Genomic DNA, 18,858 nt, shown 5'->3' with positions numbered 1-18,858 from the left:
TTTCAGGCCAGGGCCTGTTTAACAAAGAGTCCTTATTCAGTTCAAATAGGCCATTTATAAAAACAATGGTCAAGGTCTAGAGCCAGACTCTGGAGAGTGAAGGACTGAAAGTGCTTGTATATGTCAAATAAGCCACCTGAAGAATGGCAGCGGTACAAACAGCTAATATTACTCCAGCTATTATTGTCCTGGATCGGACAGAGGAAGTTAGGGTTGTGTAAAAGATGACGGCAGAGCTATATTTTAAAACTAAAGTGGATTTTTGTGAAAAATATGGGAGGAAAAATCAAAAGCTTCAACAAAAGCCATCATCCAACAAGCAGCTGCAGATCTGACCCTATTCATAACTTTTACCATTAGTTTTTGAGCTACTTGCAGTCAGACTGGGTGTTTTATGCTACTGCAGTTAAGAAAAAATACTATTAGTACAAATCTGATGAAATTAGAAATGAAGATGTGGCATTGAGATCCCAAATGTTAGCACATACCAACTTAACTTATTGCCAGACTGTCAAGGACCCTCACTGCTCATTTTCTGGATAAAAAAAATGTCTGCTTGATTACAAGCTGGATAATCAATGATTTTTCCATCACTGTTGCACATCTCAGGGTGTGATATAAGGCCATTTTGTCAGGGAGGATTCATATGTAGTTGTTGTTTCAGACTTTACTGTGTACATGCTGGGCACAATGTTTATAGAGACAACAGCCAGTGAGCCTGAGCAGCAGGCAGGTTATCTTAGAGATATGAGACGTGCAAAACCACCACCCACTGACCAATAAATTATCTGGATAAAAGTGGTTCAAGTGTCGTCATTCCTAGAAGATCCCTCTGATGTCAATGCACAGAAAATGAGAGAAGATTTAATTTCAAGAGACCATCTAAATCCTTTGGTTTAGATCAGCGGTCCCTAACCTTTTTGCACCATGGACCACTTTATGTCCGACAATATTTTCATGCACCGGCCTTTAAGGTGTCGCGGATAAATACAACAGAATAAAAGCAGTACCGGTACCCAAAAAGAAGAAGAATTATTCATAACACACGGGAAAAGACCCAGGGAAACCGAGTTAACGGTTAAAACGATAAAAAAATTATCATAAAAACCCTGAAAACCATACATTTCACACCTGAGCCTCAACTCTCACAACGACTCACGTACTGGTACCAGTCCGTGGCCTGGGGACCGCTGGTTTAGATTCTTAGGGGGAAAATTATTCCTTCCAGTTGTTCCCTCCAATACACTTTATATATAGATATATTTAGCTTTTCTATGAGATGCATGGAGATGTAGTCCTTAAGTAGGGCACCTATGTCAGCTCATAGCCAATGAAAAAACAAAGAGTTGATTCATCGTCAGCTTCTTGCAACCAGTAATCATGACTGATGATGTTAGGGGTAGGTGAAGCCAGATAGGGAACATATTTCCTGGATATGTTGAACTTGTTTCAGAGGACAAGCCCCAGAGAATGGTTTGCATTGGAAATTTCCACTTTTCTGCTGGTGTGCATCTTTCTAAAAAACTGTCAAGGCAGCATTTGTTCATACCAGCTGTAATTGTCCATGTTAGAAACATATACCCTCCAATTGTTCTTTTCTGTTTCTAAAATCATAATTGCACTCTCCTTGGAGTCCCAGGGCTGAGGAGGCTCACCTGTATTCATATAAATAGGTGCAGGCAGAGCAGCTGGGTTTCTCCTGCATTGCCAGCAGCCTTTTGCTTACACTGCTTTTTGCAATTTTGACTGCAGTCCTGTTTTTACACTCAGTTTTATTAGTTTGCTTTATTAACATACCTGGTGAAACCTGTATAAGACAGCACATTTTATGGTTGGTTTAAACCATTTAAAACAAGTTTCTTTCTTTTTCTTCTTCCATAAACTTCCCCTCCTAAAACTTTTTTCAAGTGCAGCAAGTTTTTGTAGCATATCATATACTGAGTTCCTCTGAGCCACAGATTTGGGGACTCCAACAGAAGGCTAGAAACTAAAGAGCTAAAGACAATTGGTCTCTTTTTGTGCCACGATTTTCTAATACATCCTGAACTGGAGATAAGTGACATCTCTAGGACTTTACAGTCTTTCCTTCCATTGTTCTGCAGGCATTGCTTATCAAAGGCAGCAACTAAGTGAAGAACCAAAATATGCCGTGCATCTGAAAGAACTGAAAGAAATTCTGCATACAGCAACTCATGTTGCCGTGCCTGTGCCATTTGTAATTGGCTGACTATGAAAATTAAATAGAAGAATACACTAAAAACATGCATGAAAAAAAAACAGTTCAGTGAGATCTTCTGTTTTATTTGAAATGTATAATATAAACATTAAAGTGACGGCATCACTATCAACACATTCAGATGTGGCTCTGTAAAATTATGGGGTGTCATTTATCATAAAGCGGGATTACGGCTGATGTATGACCACCTTCTTCTGCTATCACCCCCAAACCGTGTCGCTGTATGACAAATGAAGCGTCTTATCTTTGCGTGAAGATGTATGTACTTATTTTGGACTGTTAGAGGTGTTTTCTCTTTTCCAAGCCAGAGCAACTGCTCCAACTTTTTGAAGCCAACTCTTGTGTGTATTCTCCGAAACTGTGATTTCAACACAGTTTTCACACTAATCAAACAGCTCTTCTCATTTATCATCTATTCAAAACAAATTAACAGGCTGAACAACGGAAGATGGAAAAGATAGCCATCAAAGATAAAACATGTAGCAAAGGTTTAAAGAAATAGCTTCATTCTTTTTTCCAGCGAAAACTAAAATCAGATGATTGGTTCTAAACTAATGTGTTGGTACTGAAATTTAACAGTTTGGGAGTTAAAAAGCTCATTTGTTGGCTGAGATTAGGCGACAGGACTAAAACCACTTTACAGCAAATACACAGCCAGCAGCTGATTCACTTAGCACCTCATTAAAGGCGTGAATACAGGAAAGAGACAGTTTGACTCCCTTCAGATGTGACAAGAATCAGCAGATTGAACCTCAAAGTTCAATATGTCACAGTCTGTTAGTATAAACGACATAAAAACAACAATTCACTCTTTATGTACAGGCCCCAAGAATGTGAAGGCTTGGAAGGACATAGCAAGCATAACATGCAAAAGTGACTGCACTATCAAAAAGAAAATGCCAAATATTTTAATCAACAAAAGCAGCAGTACAAAATCTCTTTGTAACAGTCATACCGTATATTAAAGATGGATGTGAGCGTTGTGTTCACCCTGAAGGCTCAATAGCTGCTACCATGCTTTTTAATCTTGTGACCAGTGGCATCCAAATGGACTACATTTTAACATTTTAAAGGGAAGTCCAGCTTTGGTGAAGAAGTGCCAGGAGTGTAAACACTCGTGTACAGCATGCACTGACCTTAGATAAGGATAAGATGTGTTGCTGTCAAAACTAAATTATCAAGATGGTGTATTAAAAAAAAACAAACACACAGAGACATACACATTTAAAAAAAGGGTGGAGAAGATGTGAAAAGGCTGGAGTCCCCCAAAGTCCTGAAACTAGCAGATTTGATAGCAGAATAATGCCAAGTTTAAGACTAATAAAAAGCAATTTCAGTCACCAAAACTGGAGCACAGACCCCTTAGACATGCTGTTAGTACAGTTAACCACAAGCCACAATAATTACCCATTCAATCAGTTCAATTCCATCACTACCCGACTAGTATGGCGTTGCTTGCAATTGCCTCTTTGTTCATGTTTGTTCGTTAATGTAATGTCTTTGATATGCTGCTTAGAGATCGTGGTGATTCTCAAAGAAGAGCCTATGAGAACCCAGTGAAAATGAAAAATGTCTGTCTGCATGCCAAAGTATCCTTGGGAAAGATACTGAACCCTAGGTTGCTCCACTGGAGTACAAATGTGTATAAATGTTAGCTAGAAAGTACCTAGATGTAGAAAAGCATGTTTGTGTGAATGGGTGTGAATGAGGTATGTTGTTCAAAGCGCTTTAAATGCTCCAGTAGGGTACAAAAGTCCAGTCCAAAAGAACCAGTCCATTTACAATAAAACCAACAACACAAAAATAGTCAAGTGTTCCATTTTTGTGACATGAATTTGCTTAGTGAAGCCCAGCAGACTGCCTGTATAGGCGCACCTGTCAGTAATAGTGTCCATTCCATTAATAACGCCAACTGTAAGCTTAATAAAAGTTAAACTGGTCAGTTATATAAAAATGTACCCTCTGTGCAGTAGTTTTAATAGACCGTTTCTTTACATGCAGAAGGAAATCAGGAGTACAGAGTGAAATGGCAATACTGAAAAACATAAACCCCAATAACACGATGACTTTCCATTAACCCAAAAAACAGCTGTTGTTTTTAGTCTCATCTGTGTACAAATGAAAATACACACTCAGGCTCCCCACCTTACTGCAGTTAGTGAACCTTAGAGGAGATGATAGGAAAAATGTGTCAAATCTACTCAGGGCTGTTTCTTTCCCATCCTGGAACAAAACTCTCCATCTTTCCATATAATTTGATGAATGTGAACACATTCCTGGCAGGAGAAATCCTTTGTCTGAGCCCGATTAGAGTTATTCCTGCCCTATAAAGGCAAAAAGCAGCATAAAGAGAGTGAATGTGAGAAAAACAGCAGCCAAGCAGCCAAACGACTTGACAGATTTGAGAAAATGCAGTAATTTATTGACTTAGTGAAGTTTTCCTTCACCAAACACAAGCTGACAAACTGATTAAGTTTCATTTTCCGCACAGATGAGTAAAGTTGTTGCATTTTTGTTTTGCTTTGTAAGGCAGACGGTACATGTGAACATTGTTAGTAGGTCAGTTAGTGAGGGCTTCCCTGCTCTGTAAAGTGAAAACACTCCTCTCATAGTTCTCCGTTTTCGCAGGCTTGCATGGAAGTCATCTTTACAGGTCTGAAACCACTGTACTGTCCATCTGGGCTCGGGTACTCCCTCCTGATCCTCCACACGCAGCAGCTAGGGATGGCAGGATGGGTGTCATTGGGTGGGACCCCAAACCGCCAGCTGATATACTCTCTGTAGGCACAGTGACGCAGGGCGGCAGTCTGAAGCTTTTTCACTGAAGGAGACAGGGGATCCTGGTACAGGAGCACTGCCTCCAGCAGGGAGCGCCGCAGCACCAGCTGCCCAAACAGAGGAGACGAGGTGATGCAGGTGCCCTCGGTCCGTCTGCAGCACAACTCCTCCTCCGGGAGGGAGGAAGGAGCGCAGAAGTCACACATACACCAGGCTGGACGACTGGGTTTGGCATTTGGGTTGGTTTTCTTGTCAAGGGAAGGCTGAACATCATCATTCGTGTCATCACTTGGCTGTAGGAGGCAGAGAATGGCTCTCAAGTGTCCTGGATCCTCCTGCAGAGATGAGAGCATCATTTTAACAGACTGTCTCTACAGTGAGAAACAACATGTTGTTGCATGACATCACACACAAACACACAATTAGGTTTTGACAGGGTATCTGCGGATGGATGGATGGATGGATGGATGGATGGATGGATGGATGGATGGATGGATGGATGGATGGATGGATGGATGGATGGATGGATGGATGGATGGATGGATGGATGGATGGATGGATGGATGGATGGATGGATGGATGGAGATGCTCAAAACTTTCCTTATATTTGCATCAAACAAAGTGTGTGTTTTGGAATGATTTTTAAGAGTCATTCATCTCAGCAATATTACTGAGTAAGAAAACTGATTGGGCAATATTTCTTTGCCTTGTCAAACTGGCATCAACCTTTCTAACCTTTAAAAAAGACTCATGACTTCTATATAGTTAGAAACCTCTCCACATGAGCACACCTGCACTTAACCTGCACCAGAGTTGAGCTGCTGCTGACTAATAATAGAAATGTGCCTATCAGATATAATTAAATTCACGATAGAATTTTCAGAGGTAGGGTATGAATTACGACCTCTTTGTGTTTTGGGAGTAGAAAAGACCTGCTGTGAGAGAAGAATTATGTGCTACAGGTGAGCACAGATGTTATTCTCATCTCGCTGCCATTTATAATCTGGGTTTGCTCACATGGTGTATTTAAAAGCAGCTGAATTAGCCATTAGCAGCTCCCATTTCTCTCTGTGGGGTTGTGTGTGCAGGCTACTATCAAGCATCTTTTTTTGTGTATTTTCCCCATTTACACTTTGGTTTCTGCACTCTGTGCTCTGTAGGTTTACCTTACGTGGCTGAACAGACATCGGTTTGATGACCTGTAAACTTTTCTTTTGTGAGCGTTTTACCAGTCGAAGGTTGTTCTCATCAATGTATGAAACACAAAGGATGCACTGCAACACACGGTCACATGAAATAACATTAATGAAAGTATCTATTAAATTTTTTGTCACTGGTTCAGAGCTGCAGTAAACACAAAATCAAATCAAAACACTGATCACCTTCTCTTTATCTTGGATTGATTCCACTTTCCTTTCAGAGTAGTTTTGACCGACCTCTGCAGAGTAACAGCTGGTTCCAATCAACCAGTCGATCAGGATGGTTGTCTGGACGGAAAGACAGACTTTCACATGAATGGAGATAAGGGACACTTTCCTTCAGTAAACGTGAACTTTACACTAAACACAATAAATTACATTAGACATATACAAAATACAATCCAGTTCTTTAAAAAAAAAAAATTAAGTCAAAAAGTTGCAATTGGGACATAAAACCCACATTTATCACCAAACCTTTCATGCCAAATTAAAAGGTTCACTTGCCATATGTAAACAAAACTAAAATTACTTAATTTCTTTTTTTTACTGTGCATATTTGAAAGGTGAGCTTTTAATTTTTTGAAAATGTTATAAATTAGTCAAAAGACTGTCAAAAGACAATTTCAAAAGTTTTTAAATAAGTTCTTAAAAATGTATTAAATAATAAGGTAACCATGACATTCAAAGGACAACATCATGTAAAAACTATAATTAAGGTAAAAGTAATATATATCTATCTATATATCTATGAATGAACCAATGAATGAATGAACCAAATGAACCAGCTGCTAGTTAACGAGAGACACCCAGAATGGCTAACCGAAGGTACCGGTCCCATCCAACTACCGACCAATTACCTGCCTCAGTACTACATGGAAGCTCCTGTCAGGCATCATATCGGCTAAGATGAACAGGCACATGGGTCAATACATGAGCGGGGCACAGAAAGGGATTGGCAAGAATACCAGAGGCGCAAAACACCAGCTACTGGTAGACAGGACAGTCAGCCGAGACTGCAAGAGCAGGCTGACCAACCTGTGCACTGCCTGGATTGATTACAAGAAGGCCTATGACTCGATGCCCCCACAGCTGGATACTGGAATGCCTAGAATTGTACAAGATCAACAGGACCCTAAGAGCCTTCATCAGGAACTCAATGGGGATGTGGCGTACAACACTAGAGGCCAACTCCAAGCCCATAGCACAAGTCACCATCAAGTGCGGGATCTACCAAGGAGATGCTCTGTCCCCACTGCTGTTCTGCATAGGCCTGAACCCCCTCAGTGAGATCATTAACAAGACTGGCTACGGATACCGACTACGAAATGGAGCGGTTGTCAGCCACCTCCTGTACATGGATGACATCAAGCTGTATGCCAAGAGTGAACGAGACATCGATTCACTGATACACACTACCAGGATATACAGCAATGACATTGGAATGTCGTTCGGACTGGAGAAGTGTAGTCGGATGGTAACAAAGAGAGGGAAGGTAGTCAGAACTGAGGGAATTGAACTACCAGAAGGCAACATTGCAGACATAGAGGACAGTTACAAGTACCTGGGGATCCCACAGGCGAATGGGAATCATGAAGAGGCCGCTAGAAAGACTGCAACCACCAAATACCTGCAGAGGGTCAGGCAAGTCCTGAGGAGTCAGCTGAACGGTAAGAACAAGATCCGGGCCATCAACACCTACGCCCTGCCCATGATCAGGTACCCTGCTGGGGTAATAGGCTGGCCAAAGGAGGAGATAGAAGCCACTGACATAAAGACAAGAAAGCTCCTTACCATGCATGGAGGGTTTCACCCCAAGTCCAGCACCCTGAGGCTGTATGCTAAGCGGAAGGAAGGGGGCCGAGGACTGGTAAGTGTCAGCACCACAGTCCAGGATGAGACAACGAACATCCAAGAATACATCACGAAGATGGCCCCAACTGACAGCGTGCTCAGTGAATACCTCAGGCAGCAGAAACCCAAGAAAGAGGAGGAAGGCGAGGAACCATCATGGAAGGACAGGCCCCTGCATGGTATGTACCACCGGCAGATAGAGGAGGTGGCTGATATCCAGAAATCCTACCAGTGGCTGGACAAAGCTGGACTGAAAGACAGCACAGAGGCACTAATCATGGCAGCACAAGAACAAGTTCTGAGCACAAGATCCATAGAGGCTGGGGTCTATCACACCAGGCAAGACCCCAGGTGCAGGCTGTGTAAAGATGCCCCAGAGACAATCCAGCACATAACAGCAGGGTGCAAGATGCTAGCAGGCAAGGCATACATGGAACGCCATAACCAAGTGGCCGGCATAGTGTACAGAAACATCTGTGCCGAATATGGCCTGGAAGTCCCGAGGTCAAAATGGGAGATGCCCCCAAGGGTGATGGAGAATGACCGAGCTAAGATCCTGTGGGACTTCCAGATGCAGACGGACAAAATGGTGGTGGCTAACCAACCGGACATAGTGGTGGTGGACAAACAGAAGAAGACGGCCGTAGTGATCGATGTAGCGGTTCCGAATGACAGCAATATCAGGAAGAAGGAACACGAGAAGCTGGAGAAATACCAAGGGCTCAGAGAAGAGCTCGAGAGGATGTGGAGGGTGAAGGTAACGGTGGTCCCCGTGGTAATCGGAGCACTAGGTGCGGTGACTCCCAAGCTAGGCGAGTGGCTCCAGCAGATCCCGGGAACAACATCGGACATCTCTGTCCAGAAGAGCGCAGTCCTGGGAACAGCTAAGATACTGCGCAGGACCCTCAAGCTCCCAGGCCTCTGGTAGAGGACCCGAGCTTGAAGGATAAACCGCCCGCAGGGGCGTGCTGGGTGTTTTTTTTGTTTTTTTTTTTTATATATATCTCTGCTACACATGAAACTTATTTTGATTTTTTACTGTGAGTAATTAATACAATTTCAGAAGATTAGAATCATGTAAATTTTATGAAATAATGAATAACGATTTTTTAATGACATTAATTGGCTTCCTTTGATATTTATGGTTGCTCCCCTGCATCTACAGAGGAGCTGAATATATTATCGATGCACTGCACTCCCACTCTGGACTTTAACACTGAGTCCCACTGTGCTCACTCCTGAAGGAGGATAAAAGCATGAATGGACATTTGTGTGTGTGGTCTCTCACCAGGGCGTAGTAGGACAGCGTTGAGCCGATGTAGATGATGAGTTGAATGAAGCTAAACTTTCCCGCCTGAAAAACAAATCACAACATTTTCCCCTTTACATTCTCCTCTCGCCAAAAATTTTGATATACTGACGTCAGAAATTCCCAAGAGCAAACAGGCAAGCACAAATTGAGTTACTGATAAAATACATCTTGTATGACTTGTCAGTAATTTCATTTCACTAACAAGATACAAAACTTTTTCCCTTTCAACTGAAAAAAAAAAAAAAAAAAAAAAATGCACATAGCCCGCTAAACATAAAAGCCAAAATTCACAGATACCGAATCTAAAAATATTACCAATCACATAAATCTGATTTGTCTGATCTGATTACATTTTGCTTCTCTGTCCGACATCAGTTTGAATTTTCCAGTGTTAAACTTAGATTATTTCCTACAGCATCACACAATCAGTCCAATTTTGAGCATTTTTTAATCCAGATTCCAGCTGGCTTGACATTTGCAGTTTTAAATGGAGTCAAAGTTGCATAACAGGAGTAGGGAAGAAGTAAATACATAATTACATAAAAAGGGGATGGCAAAGAAAGTAAAAGAGAAAAAAAGAGGTTATGAATGAGTTTTTCGAGAATAGTTTGAAAGAGTTTTTTAAAGAATAAGTCATGTTAAAAAACTGGAGGCTTATGCAACAGATTTCTTTGAATCCAAAAATTGTTTTATATGTAAGATCAAATGACCCAACTGTAAAAGATTATACAGTGAACTAATTGTTTGCAGGAAATCTGATCTCCTGGACGTACATCTAAAATGACTACAATTTCTTCACACAAGGCAACAAAATGACAGGAAGCAGGTTTTATTACAGCTGGGTGAAGTTCAGAATTCAGAACATATCAGAAATGAATGGTATGAAATAGAAAGATTAACTATTAACATTTGCATTTGTCAGTGATGTTGACTGTTTAAAGGAGCACCTCAATGCTGTGCATTGCCGTTATCGCCTCCTAAGTGTATTCATTGCTAAAAGAGGTAATAAAGGAAGCACTGGCCAACAATCAGCTCTTTTTATGGCTGCAGATACTTCAGGGTCACTTCACTCATTTCAGAGCCTTCCTGAGAAAAGTTCACTTTTCAGCCACAGTCCTGGAACTTTTGTCTTAATGAGGGCTTTTTGATAAATTATTAAATAGGAGGAAAATATACGGTGGCCCTGAGAGGCCAAACGGACTGCAACTTAAGAAAACACCAGCAATAAGAAAAACGCTGCAAAAGCACACAAAACACAACGGAAATAGGAAATTCAGATTTCCAAAAACACAAGGGAAGTGTTTCTGGGGAGACAATAACCCGACGGACCAGTTGCAGGAACCAAAATATGCTAAGAATTGCACTGGGAGACACTTAAAAGAAGTGGAGGATCTATCGGTTTTGTGAGGAAAGAAAAGATGAGAGGTAAGTGTGTTAGCCTAACTATTAGCCTAAAAATCCGTCATCAGTATTATATGAATCATGATAAAACACACCCACCATGTTTTGGGTTCCTGCAACTGGTCTGTCGGGTTATTGTCTCCCCAGAAACACTTCCCTTGTGTTTTTTCCTATTTCTGTTTTCGTTTTTCCCTAGTTCCGTTGTGTTTTGTGTACTTTTGCAGCGTTTTTCTTATTGCTGCCTCGCAGGAAGCAGGTTGCTGGTTCAAATATCCTGGTTGACTTGGGCCTTTCTGTGTGGAGGTGTGTACAGTTTGCATGTTCTCCCTGTGCCTGCGTGGGTTTCCTCCCACAGTCCACAGGCATGCATGCTCGATTAACTGGTGGTGCTAAATTGGCTGTAGGTGTCAGGTAGTAGTATTTTAGGTGAATACTGTGAGTGTTTTGTTCTAATATGATTTGTAATCTGAAGTTCTTCGACATTACCATGATCGATATCATGGTTTTGGGCTTTTTTATGATTTCTTGCTCATTTAATGTGAGTCATGCTAATATGCAGTAAAAAAACAAAAAAACAACAGCAGCAGGAGCAGATTGATTTCTCCTAAAACAAAGAAAGGTCACGATGTGCAAAACACATCATCTCAAGGGGCGAAAAAAAATAATTAAACTATTCTGAAAACATGACAACAAAAGAGAAATTTTCAGTTTTGTATTGTTTTTTTTTTACTCCTCTGGGCCACAGTAGTACTGTGAATCATTACTGTGATTTTCTAACGAACACCAGTCTTACTCTTTGATGAATTCATTGTTCTGCATTAGCAGTCAGCGTTACTTTAACCCTCTAACAGAGGGAGGAAACAATGAAGAAATAAAAACCTCACCTGTCCGAATACCATGACATCAAATCTGATCCCAAATGCTTTGTAGAGTGTTCGCTCCTCCACTCCATTCACAGTGTTGTACTTTGCAAACCTGGTTAAAAAACATGGGATGTGACAGATACAACAACACTGAAGGGCTGACTTAAATATGACAGCAAGAGAAGGTTTGTCACCGCTTGTGTATAGCTTTCATCGTTTTCATTGTTCCTTTAGTGACTCTTGACTGTCCACTGCACACAGAGCACAATGGAGGTGACCTTTGACCCGCGCTCACCTGAAGTTGAGGCCCGGATAGAGCGTCTTGTTGCTCTCTTTTTCATCTAGTCGCTTGAAAGAGTATCTGGGGAGGCAGCGCTGCATGAGCCGGTCGAGGTTGCAGTCCCATTTGATCAGGATGCCGATGACGCCTCCCTGTGGTCACAAGCGGGACTACAAAAGCTCAACATTTACTGAGGAAAACCCAGAACTGATTTTTTACATCAGTTCATGTGTCAGAATTTAGAGTTTTTATTGTTTACTGTGCTTCTGTAATAAGGTATATTTTTCCCAACATATTAAACTTCAAACTTTCAAATAAGAGTATTTCTACTTATGTCTGTGAAAGAAAAAAAAGCAGGACAATAGCAGCAATTAAACCAAAGTGCACCCTGAAAACAGAACATAAACATAAAACAAAATTACACTATTTCTCCGTTTTTAGGTCCACACACAGTTTGTTGTGGCAACGCTTCCTTTTTTTTTTTTTTTGCCCGTCAGCAGTTTTTCATTTCTATTTGAGGACAGAAATGGCTCACAAAGAGGAAGCCATATAAGGGTGTTGATGGTCATTTTACTGACTTTAAAGGTAAAATCTCAGGGTGGAGAAATATTGTAGTACCAAACCACTTGGGGATGAATTCTGCTTTCACCTGAGAGACTCATGAACACATTAACTCACCTCTACTGCCATCTCAGAGAACTTTTCCCCGGCCTCTCGGACGATGTCTCCCAGTCTGAAGATGGGGCACAAGGAGTCGTTTCCTCGGTGGCAGTTCCTCAGGTAGGCGTCGTTCATCTCCGGGAGGATGTTCCTTCTATAAAAGAAAGCAGACTTCAATATTTCCGTAAAAAATCTGAAGTTTCAGTTCCCTGGTAATGAAGAGGGTCTTTCTGAATGTTTTTCTATGCCAAATGCAAAATATTAGCATCATTAAACACAATGTGCAGTTACAACAACCCAGCAACAAGAAGCAAGGGTAACACAGCAGCATAAGGGTTTCTGGATGCATTTGTGCAAACAGATTTGCAGATACATGGACTGCTGAACAGTTTTGCTCCTGCACAACAGCACAATAAACCTGAAATGAAACAACTGTGATCCAACTGAAGTGATATAACATCACTGTTTTCATTGAAGATAAAGATCTGCAAGATGAACTGTAAAAAAAAAAAAAAAAATTAGCATTAAAAAGAAACTGTCACAATGATCAAGTTCCAAGAATTAAAAACTCCAAAACTGCTGATGCAAAAAAAACAAAACAAAAAAAAACAAACTCATTGAAAAAATACAAAATCTCTGCATTTCTTAACTGAAGCAGCTGCAGGGGAGAAACTGAATCTGCTGTATCCGCAGGCACAGAGCAGTCTCACCTGATGTAGTTGAAAGCTGGGAATCGGATGTTGTTTTTGATGAGGACGGTGAAGTTCTCAGCTGCTGCCAGCAGAGCAGGTCTGCGTCACAGGAAGTGATGATTATTAGCCAAAACACTTTTGACAGCAAACTAGACCAATTAAAAACTGCTGGGAAGTCCTGTCAGCTTCTCAAAATGCTTCTTGCTCTGTATAACCCATAGATGTTAATATTTATATGAGTGGTAAATGTATGACTCTAGTATTCGAAGCTTGTGTGGTGGTTTAAATTCGGTTTCTACTTATTGGAGGGGGTGTGATGGTGTGTATGAGTACGTTTTCCTCCTGCTTTACAGTCCAACCTTTTGCAGAGGACTACTTGTATGATGTATCTTCCAGCTGTTATCATAACAGAGCCAAAGAGGGCGTGGAAAGAAGGGAACAAATCATGGACGAATAACAGCTGTGCCTCTTGCTCCTGATTGAGTAGGTTTAACCATTGCACAGATGTTGTACCCATGTTTTTTAGATCGAGCTCACATGATGTGGCTGTCAGTGAACCTTCAAACACTTCTGAAATGTCACATTGTGTAGACAAATTCGTTTCTCTTACCTTGGAGGGGTCGTTCTGGTTTCGATCGGACACCACGCAGAAACTTCACAGGTTTTCTTCAATAAATCAAACTTCACACACGATCCCGTTTGAATCCCTGCAAAAGGGAAGCAGTCGTATAAACCCTACAGGATGTTTGATTCCTGCAGCAGACTCAGAGCTGCACAGAACTACAACCATCTGAGCTGCAAACCAGCAATTATTAATTCCTCTGGTTTCTGTAGACACAGGACGCCACTCTCATTTTGGGAACAGCACAGGGATCCAGTGGTTAGCAGAGTCACGTCACAGTGGGGCCTTTCTGTGTGGAGTTCTCCCTTTACATTGGGCCTGTGTGGGTTTCTCCCGGGTACTCCAGCTTCCTCCCACACGAAGATATGCATGTTAGATTAACCGGTGATTGTAAATTGGCCATGGATGTGAGTCAGAATGTGGGAAGTAACCATTATATAATATAAACTCATGGTTAAAGGTGCTTTGTAGTCTAAAGCACTTTGAGTGGTCAGTATAAAATGAAACACAATATTTTTAATGCTGTGTTTTTATGTCTTGTTACTCTTGACTGTCTCACAGCTTCAGTAAAATGGTTTAGCTGCTCTACTTGTTGTGTATGAACCACTTGAAGTTAAAAAATGTGAAAAAAGTGCTTCTGAACCCAACTTTAAGAGAAAATACAGACGTTTCTTTATTTTTACATTTCTAATCTTTATAGAAAATCTATTTAAACTGACAAAAGCGGGATAAACGGACACCAACAAAGTGTCAGTTTATCTTTTAATACTTAAAAGACACATAAAATAAAAACATAAAATATTCTTAGCTTCAAGCTTATTTATTGCTACTGAATTTCTAATTAAAAACTAATTAAAAAACTGAAGTTGGATCAAAAACTGCAGTTCCTTAATCACGGGTGGAGGCTGACTCCAAAAGTGAGTAAATCTCCATAGACTCTCATGTTAAAATGCCCAATTTCAAAGTAGAAACAAACATGTTTAAGGCCTGGTGAACTGGACCCCTTCTTACTGTTTGCTGCCCTTCTAGCAGTTAAAAAATCTGCAGTTTGTTGGCTCAATTTTTAGCCCTGGACATGAAACAAGGTCTATTGAAAGAAGTCACTGTACCGTGTTTCTGCTGGTCCCAGGCTCCTTTCTCACACTCCTTATCAGTGCGACAGAATCTGCCTTTGAGAGGAACCTGAGAAATAGACAGTGCAGAAAATTAGAGTTCATCTTATTAACGACATCTTCTATTTACTGTGGTCTTTGTTAGCAATACAATATTTGAACTCATTAAAACAAGATGAACATGATAAAAAAATATAAAATGGTAATGATGAAAAAGCACCTGCGCACATTTCCCCTGCTTCTGATTCTTTGTCACAATGACGTTGGTCACCACAAAGAAGGTGTTCTTCCCCTACAAAGATTTAAAAATAAATAAATAAAGGAATTTTCATTTTTAACAACTAAAAAAAACCTTCACAGCTCAGCACCCAGAGGATCAAGGTCCCACCTTCCAAGGCCCGCTGTAGTCCACCTCATCCCAGACCACGTTCCCGACCCCGAGCAGGGGCGCCTGAGCCACACCCTTTACCTTTGTGGTAACCGAGCTGACCACCAGGTCAAACTCCTGGTACTTCCTGTTCCATAACATCATGATACTGCAAGACAGGAAATAAATAGAACTTTTTAAAAGATCAGAACTTGGGGATTATGAGTCACATTATCTGGTTTAGAGGATAAAGACTCAAAACTGAAGGAAAACGTTCAAGTTGTAGATATTTACCGGACACTGAAGGTCAGCTTTTTGTAGCTTAACCAGTTTTAGGCACAAAAAAAAGCTGCAATTAGCTTTTATGGTGATTAATCAAAGACCATTTTGATATCTTCTTGTCTAATAACAGAAAAGTCATGTTTTTCTGCAGCTGTCTCTCTTGGTTTTTGTCATTAATGCTACTAGGATGTTTGGTGGGAAGCAACAAAAATGCTCCTTTTCCAAATGGAAATCAACCAGAATGAGTTTAAAAACTTGCTGGATATGAAATATTTGTTCCTCCACAAATTGAAGAGCAATTTAAGGATCTCACACTCAAACTGGAGTTCAGACTCAGTCAGATATTCAACGATAGTTCGTGTCCGTTTCTCCCTGCAGACGCTTTGAGCTTTAACGGGACTTGTGAAAGTGCAGAAGTGAGAAGTGCCAGCTGAGCCGCACTGTGCGTGCGTGGGCTCAGATATTTCACATCCACTCACCAGATGAAGAGCAGAATGGCTCCGTTCAGACTCCACTTGAGTGAGCCGAGCCGGACGCTCTGGATCCGGACCAGCTTGTTGGTTTCATACTGACACAGAGCGCGCAGCCTGCAGCACGGCATGGTGATGATGGAAAGGCGCTCCGGGCTGGATTTTTAGGACTTTTTGTCTGATTTCTGTGCGGAGGAGGAATCTCTGACTCATTTCTCGACTCCTCTTCCTGTGTGGATGGTCACATGGCCACACTTCTGCAGATGCACCATGCGCTCTCACGGAGGGAATTAAACTGCAGCGCATCTCGTGTTATCAGGATTTGTATGTCTAACAAATGTAAAAGGTAACCTAGACATCCGAATTATTTTTCACTGAAGTTATTTAGTGTTTCAATATTAATGATAGCCTTTAATTTCATTTACTGGGAAAAACTTCCTACGGTTCCCAGTCTCATTCCCCTCTTAGATAATTTGTTTAATTTGTTCTGCTGATTTTATTTGTGATGTTTGGTTGAAATGTTTCCTGTAATGAGGGGGTCATTAAGTCTGATATCAGGCTGCTTTTGACTCTTTTTAGCGCGAATTTATCAGCTCAGATGTGTTTATTCTCTAAACGTTTTGCATGTTCATACATATTTATGCTTTTTGTTTATTTATGTTTGATTAATTTTACTGAGACTGCTGTTTTTGTTTTGTACGTGATAAAGGTCGGTTGGACCGAAACACTCATTTAATCAAATAATAGTAAGCTAGAGTGTGTGGAGGTTAGAATTTATCATTTATCCTTAAGACTGCAAAGTACTTATTAACTCACAACCGTCACCGAGCAGCTTACAGATCAATGTGCACAGATGTTTGAGTCTGAGCCGTTTTCAACATCTGGAAACAGCATACAAGACATATACAGGATGTTTTTAAAATATGGAAAATGAAAAGTGACACAAGAATAAAAAATCATTCAAATGTTTAAAGTATTTTAGCTTTTTCATGTCCGTTTTTCCACTGCAGTTGTGAATTGCTGCTACACCCTGTGGATTAGCGCGCAGCTCATGTTGTTGAACATTTGTCAACAGTTTTGGAAAATATACGGTCAAATTTTTAGTAGCATATGATTTCAAAACACAAAATTTAAGACAGTGACATCCAGGTCTTTTGTGTGTGTGCGTGTGTTTCTCGTCTCTCGTGTAAACAAACTTACTTTTTATTTATTAAACCCCCCAAAATATGACTATCCAGGGTTGGGACCAGGAAGCAGAGTTGCAGTCTTACACGCCTCTCTGCAGCTTCTCTCCTCCTGCTACCCCCCCAAAAACCCATCTCCATTGAGACTGTGTCAGCTCCCAAAAAGACAAAAAACAAACCAAAAACCAGCAATAAACAACTTAAACATAAAAAATCACAAAGAAAGAACAATACAGTATCCACATCTGAACCAAAGAGTAAAACAGTGAAATGTGGATTATTAAATATTAGGTCTCTCTCCTCCAAGTCTCTGTTAGTACATGACTTAATAATTGATCAACAAATCGATTTACTCTGCCTTACAGAAACCTGGTTGCAGCAGGATGATCATGTTAGTTTAAATGAATCAACACCCCGAGTCATTCTAACTACCAGAAACCTCGAAGCACAGGCCGAGGGGCGGTGTGGCAGCAATTTTTCACACCAGTCTATTAATTAACGAAAGACCAAGACAGACTTTTAATTCATTTGAAAGCCTGATGCTTAGCCTCGTCCACCCCAGCTGTAAAACTCAGAAACCAGTCTTACTTGTTATCATCTATCGTCCACCTGGGCCTTACACAGAGTTTCTCTCTGATTTCTCAGACTTTTATCTGATTTAGTGCTCAGCTCAGATAAAATAATTATTGTGGGTGATTTTAACATCCATGTAGATGCTAAAAATGACAGCCTCAACATCGCATTTAATCTGTTATTAGACTCAATTGGCTTCTCTCAAAATGTAAAAGAACCCACCCACCACTTTAATCACACTCTAGATCTTGTTTTAACATATGGCATAGAAACTGAAGATTTAACAGTGTTTCCTGAAAACCCTCTGCTGTCTGATCATTTCCTGATAACATTTACATTTACAATAATTGATTACACAGCAGCGGAGAGTAGACTTTATCAAAGTAGATGTCTTTCTGAAAGTGCTGTAACTAAGTTTAAGAATATAATCCACCCACTGTTATCATCTTCAATGCCCTGTACCAACATAGAGCAGAGCAGCTATCTGAACGCTACTCCAACAGAGGTCGATTATCTTGTTAATAATTTTACCTCCTCACTACGTTACAACTCTGGATACTGTAGCTCCTGTGAAAACTAAGGCCTCAAATCAGAAGTACCTGACTCCGTGGTATAATTCTCAAACACGTAGCCTAAAGCAGATAACTCGTAAGCTGGAGAGGAAATGGCGTGTCACAAATTTAGAGGATCATCATTTAGCCTGGAGAAATAGTTTGCTGCTTTATAAGAAAGCCCTCCGCAAAGCCAGAACATCTTACTATTCGTCACTGATTGAAGAAAATAAGAACAACCCCAGGTTTCTCTTCAGCACTGTAGCCAGGCTGACAAATAGTCAGAGCTCTACTGAGCCAACAATCCCTTTAACGTTAACTAGTAATGACTTCATGAACTTCTTCACAAATAAAATTTTTATCATTAGAGAAAAATGACCAATAATCATCCCACAGATGTAATATTATCTACAGCTACTTTTAGT

At 40.7% G+C, this 18,858-nt stretch overlaps 1 protein-coding gene across 1 annotated transcript; it reads right to left on the bottom strand.

Moving 5' to 3' along the window:
- Nucleotides 1-3,130: 3,130 nt before the first annotated feature.
- p2rx7 (purinergic receptor P2X, ligand-gated ion channel, 7) lies at nt 3,131-16,448 on the bottom strand. The gene is made up of 13 exons (XM_031734842.2): nt 16,135-16,448; nt 15,395-15,542; nt 15,227-15,298; nt 15,004-15,076; nt 13,883-13,979; nt 13,291-13,371; nt 12,599-12,734; nt 11,936-12,072; nt 11,662-11,752; nt 9,353-9,418; nt 6,397-6,501; nt 6,181-6,288; nt 3,131-5,349 (listed from the first exon to the last, which is right to left on the bottom strand). Exons 1-13 carry the CDS (start codon nt 16,254-16,256, stop codon nt 4,843-4,845), a joined length of 1,743 nt encoding a protein of 580 aa, XP_031590702.1. The 5' UTR covers nt 16,257-16,448; the 3' UTR covers nt 3,131-4,842.
- Between the last annotated feature and the right edge of the window lie 2,410 nt (nt 16,449-18,858).

The sequence above is a fragment of the Oreochromis aureus genome, linkage group 12 (genome assembly GCF_013358895.1).
Source record: "Oreochromis aureus strain Israel breed Guangdong linkage group 12, ZZ_aureus, whole genome shotgun sequence".
Taxonomy (NCBI): Eukaryota; Metazoa; Chordata; class Actinopteri; order Cichliformes; family Cichlidae; genus Oreochromis; species Oreochromis aureus.
Note: the sequence above shows the minus strand (reverse complement) of the source record. Positions and strands in the feature narration are given on the sequence as shown.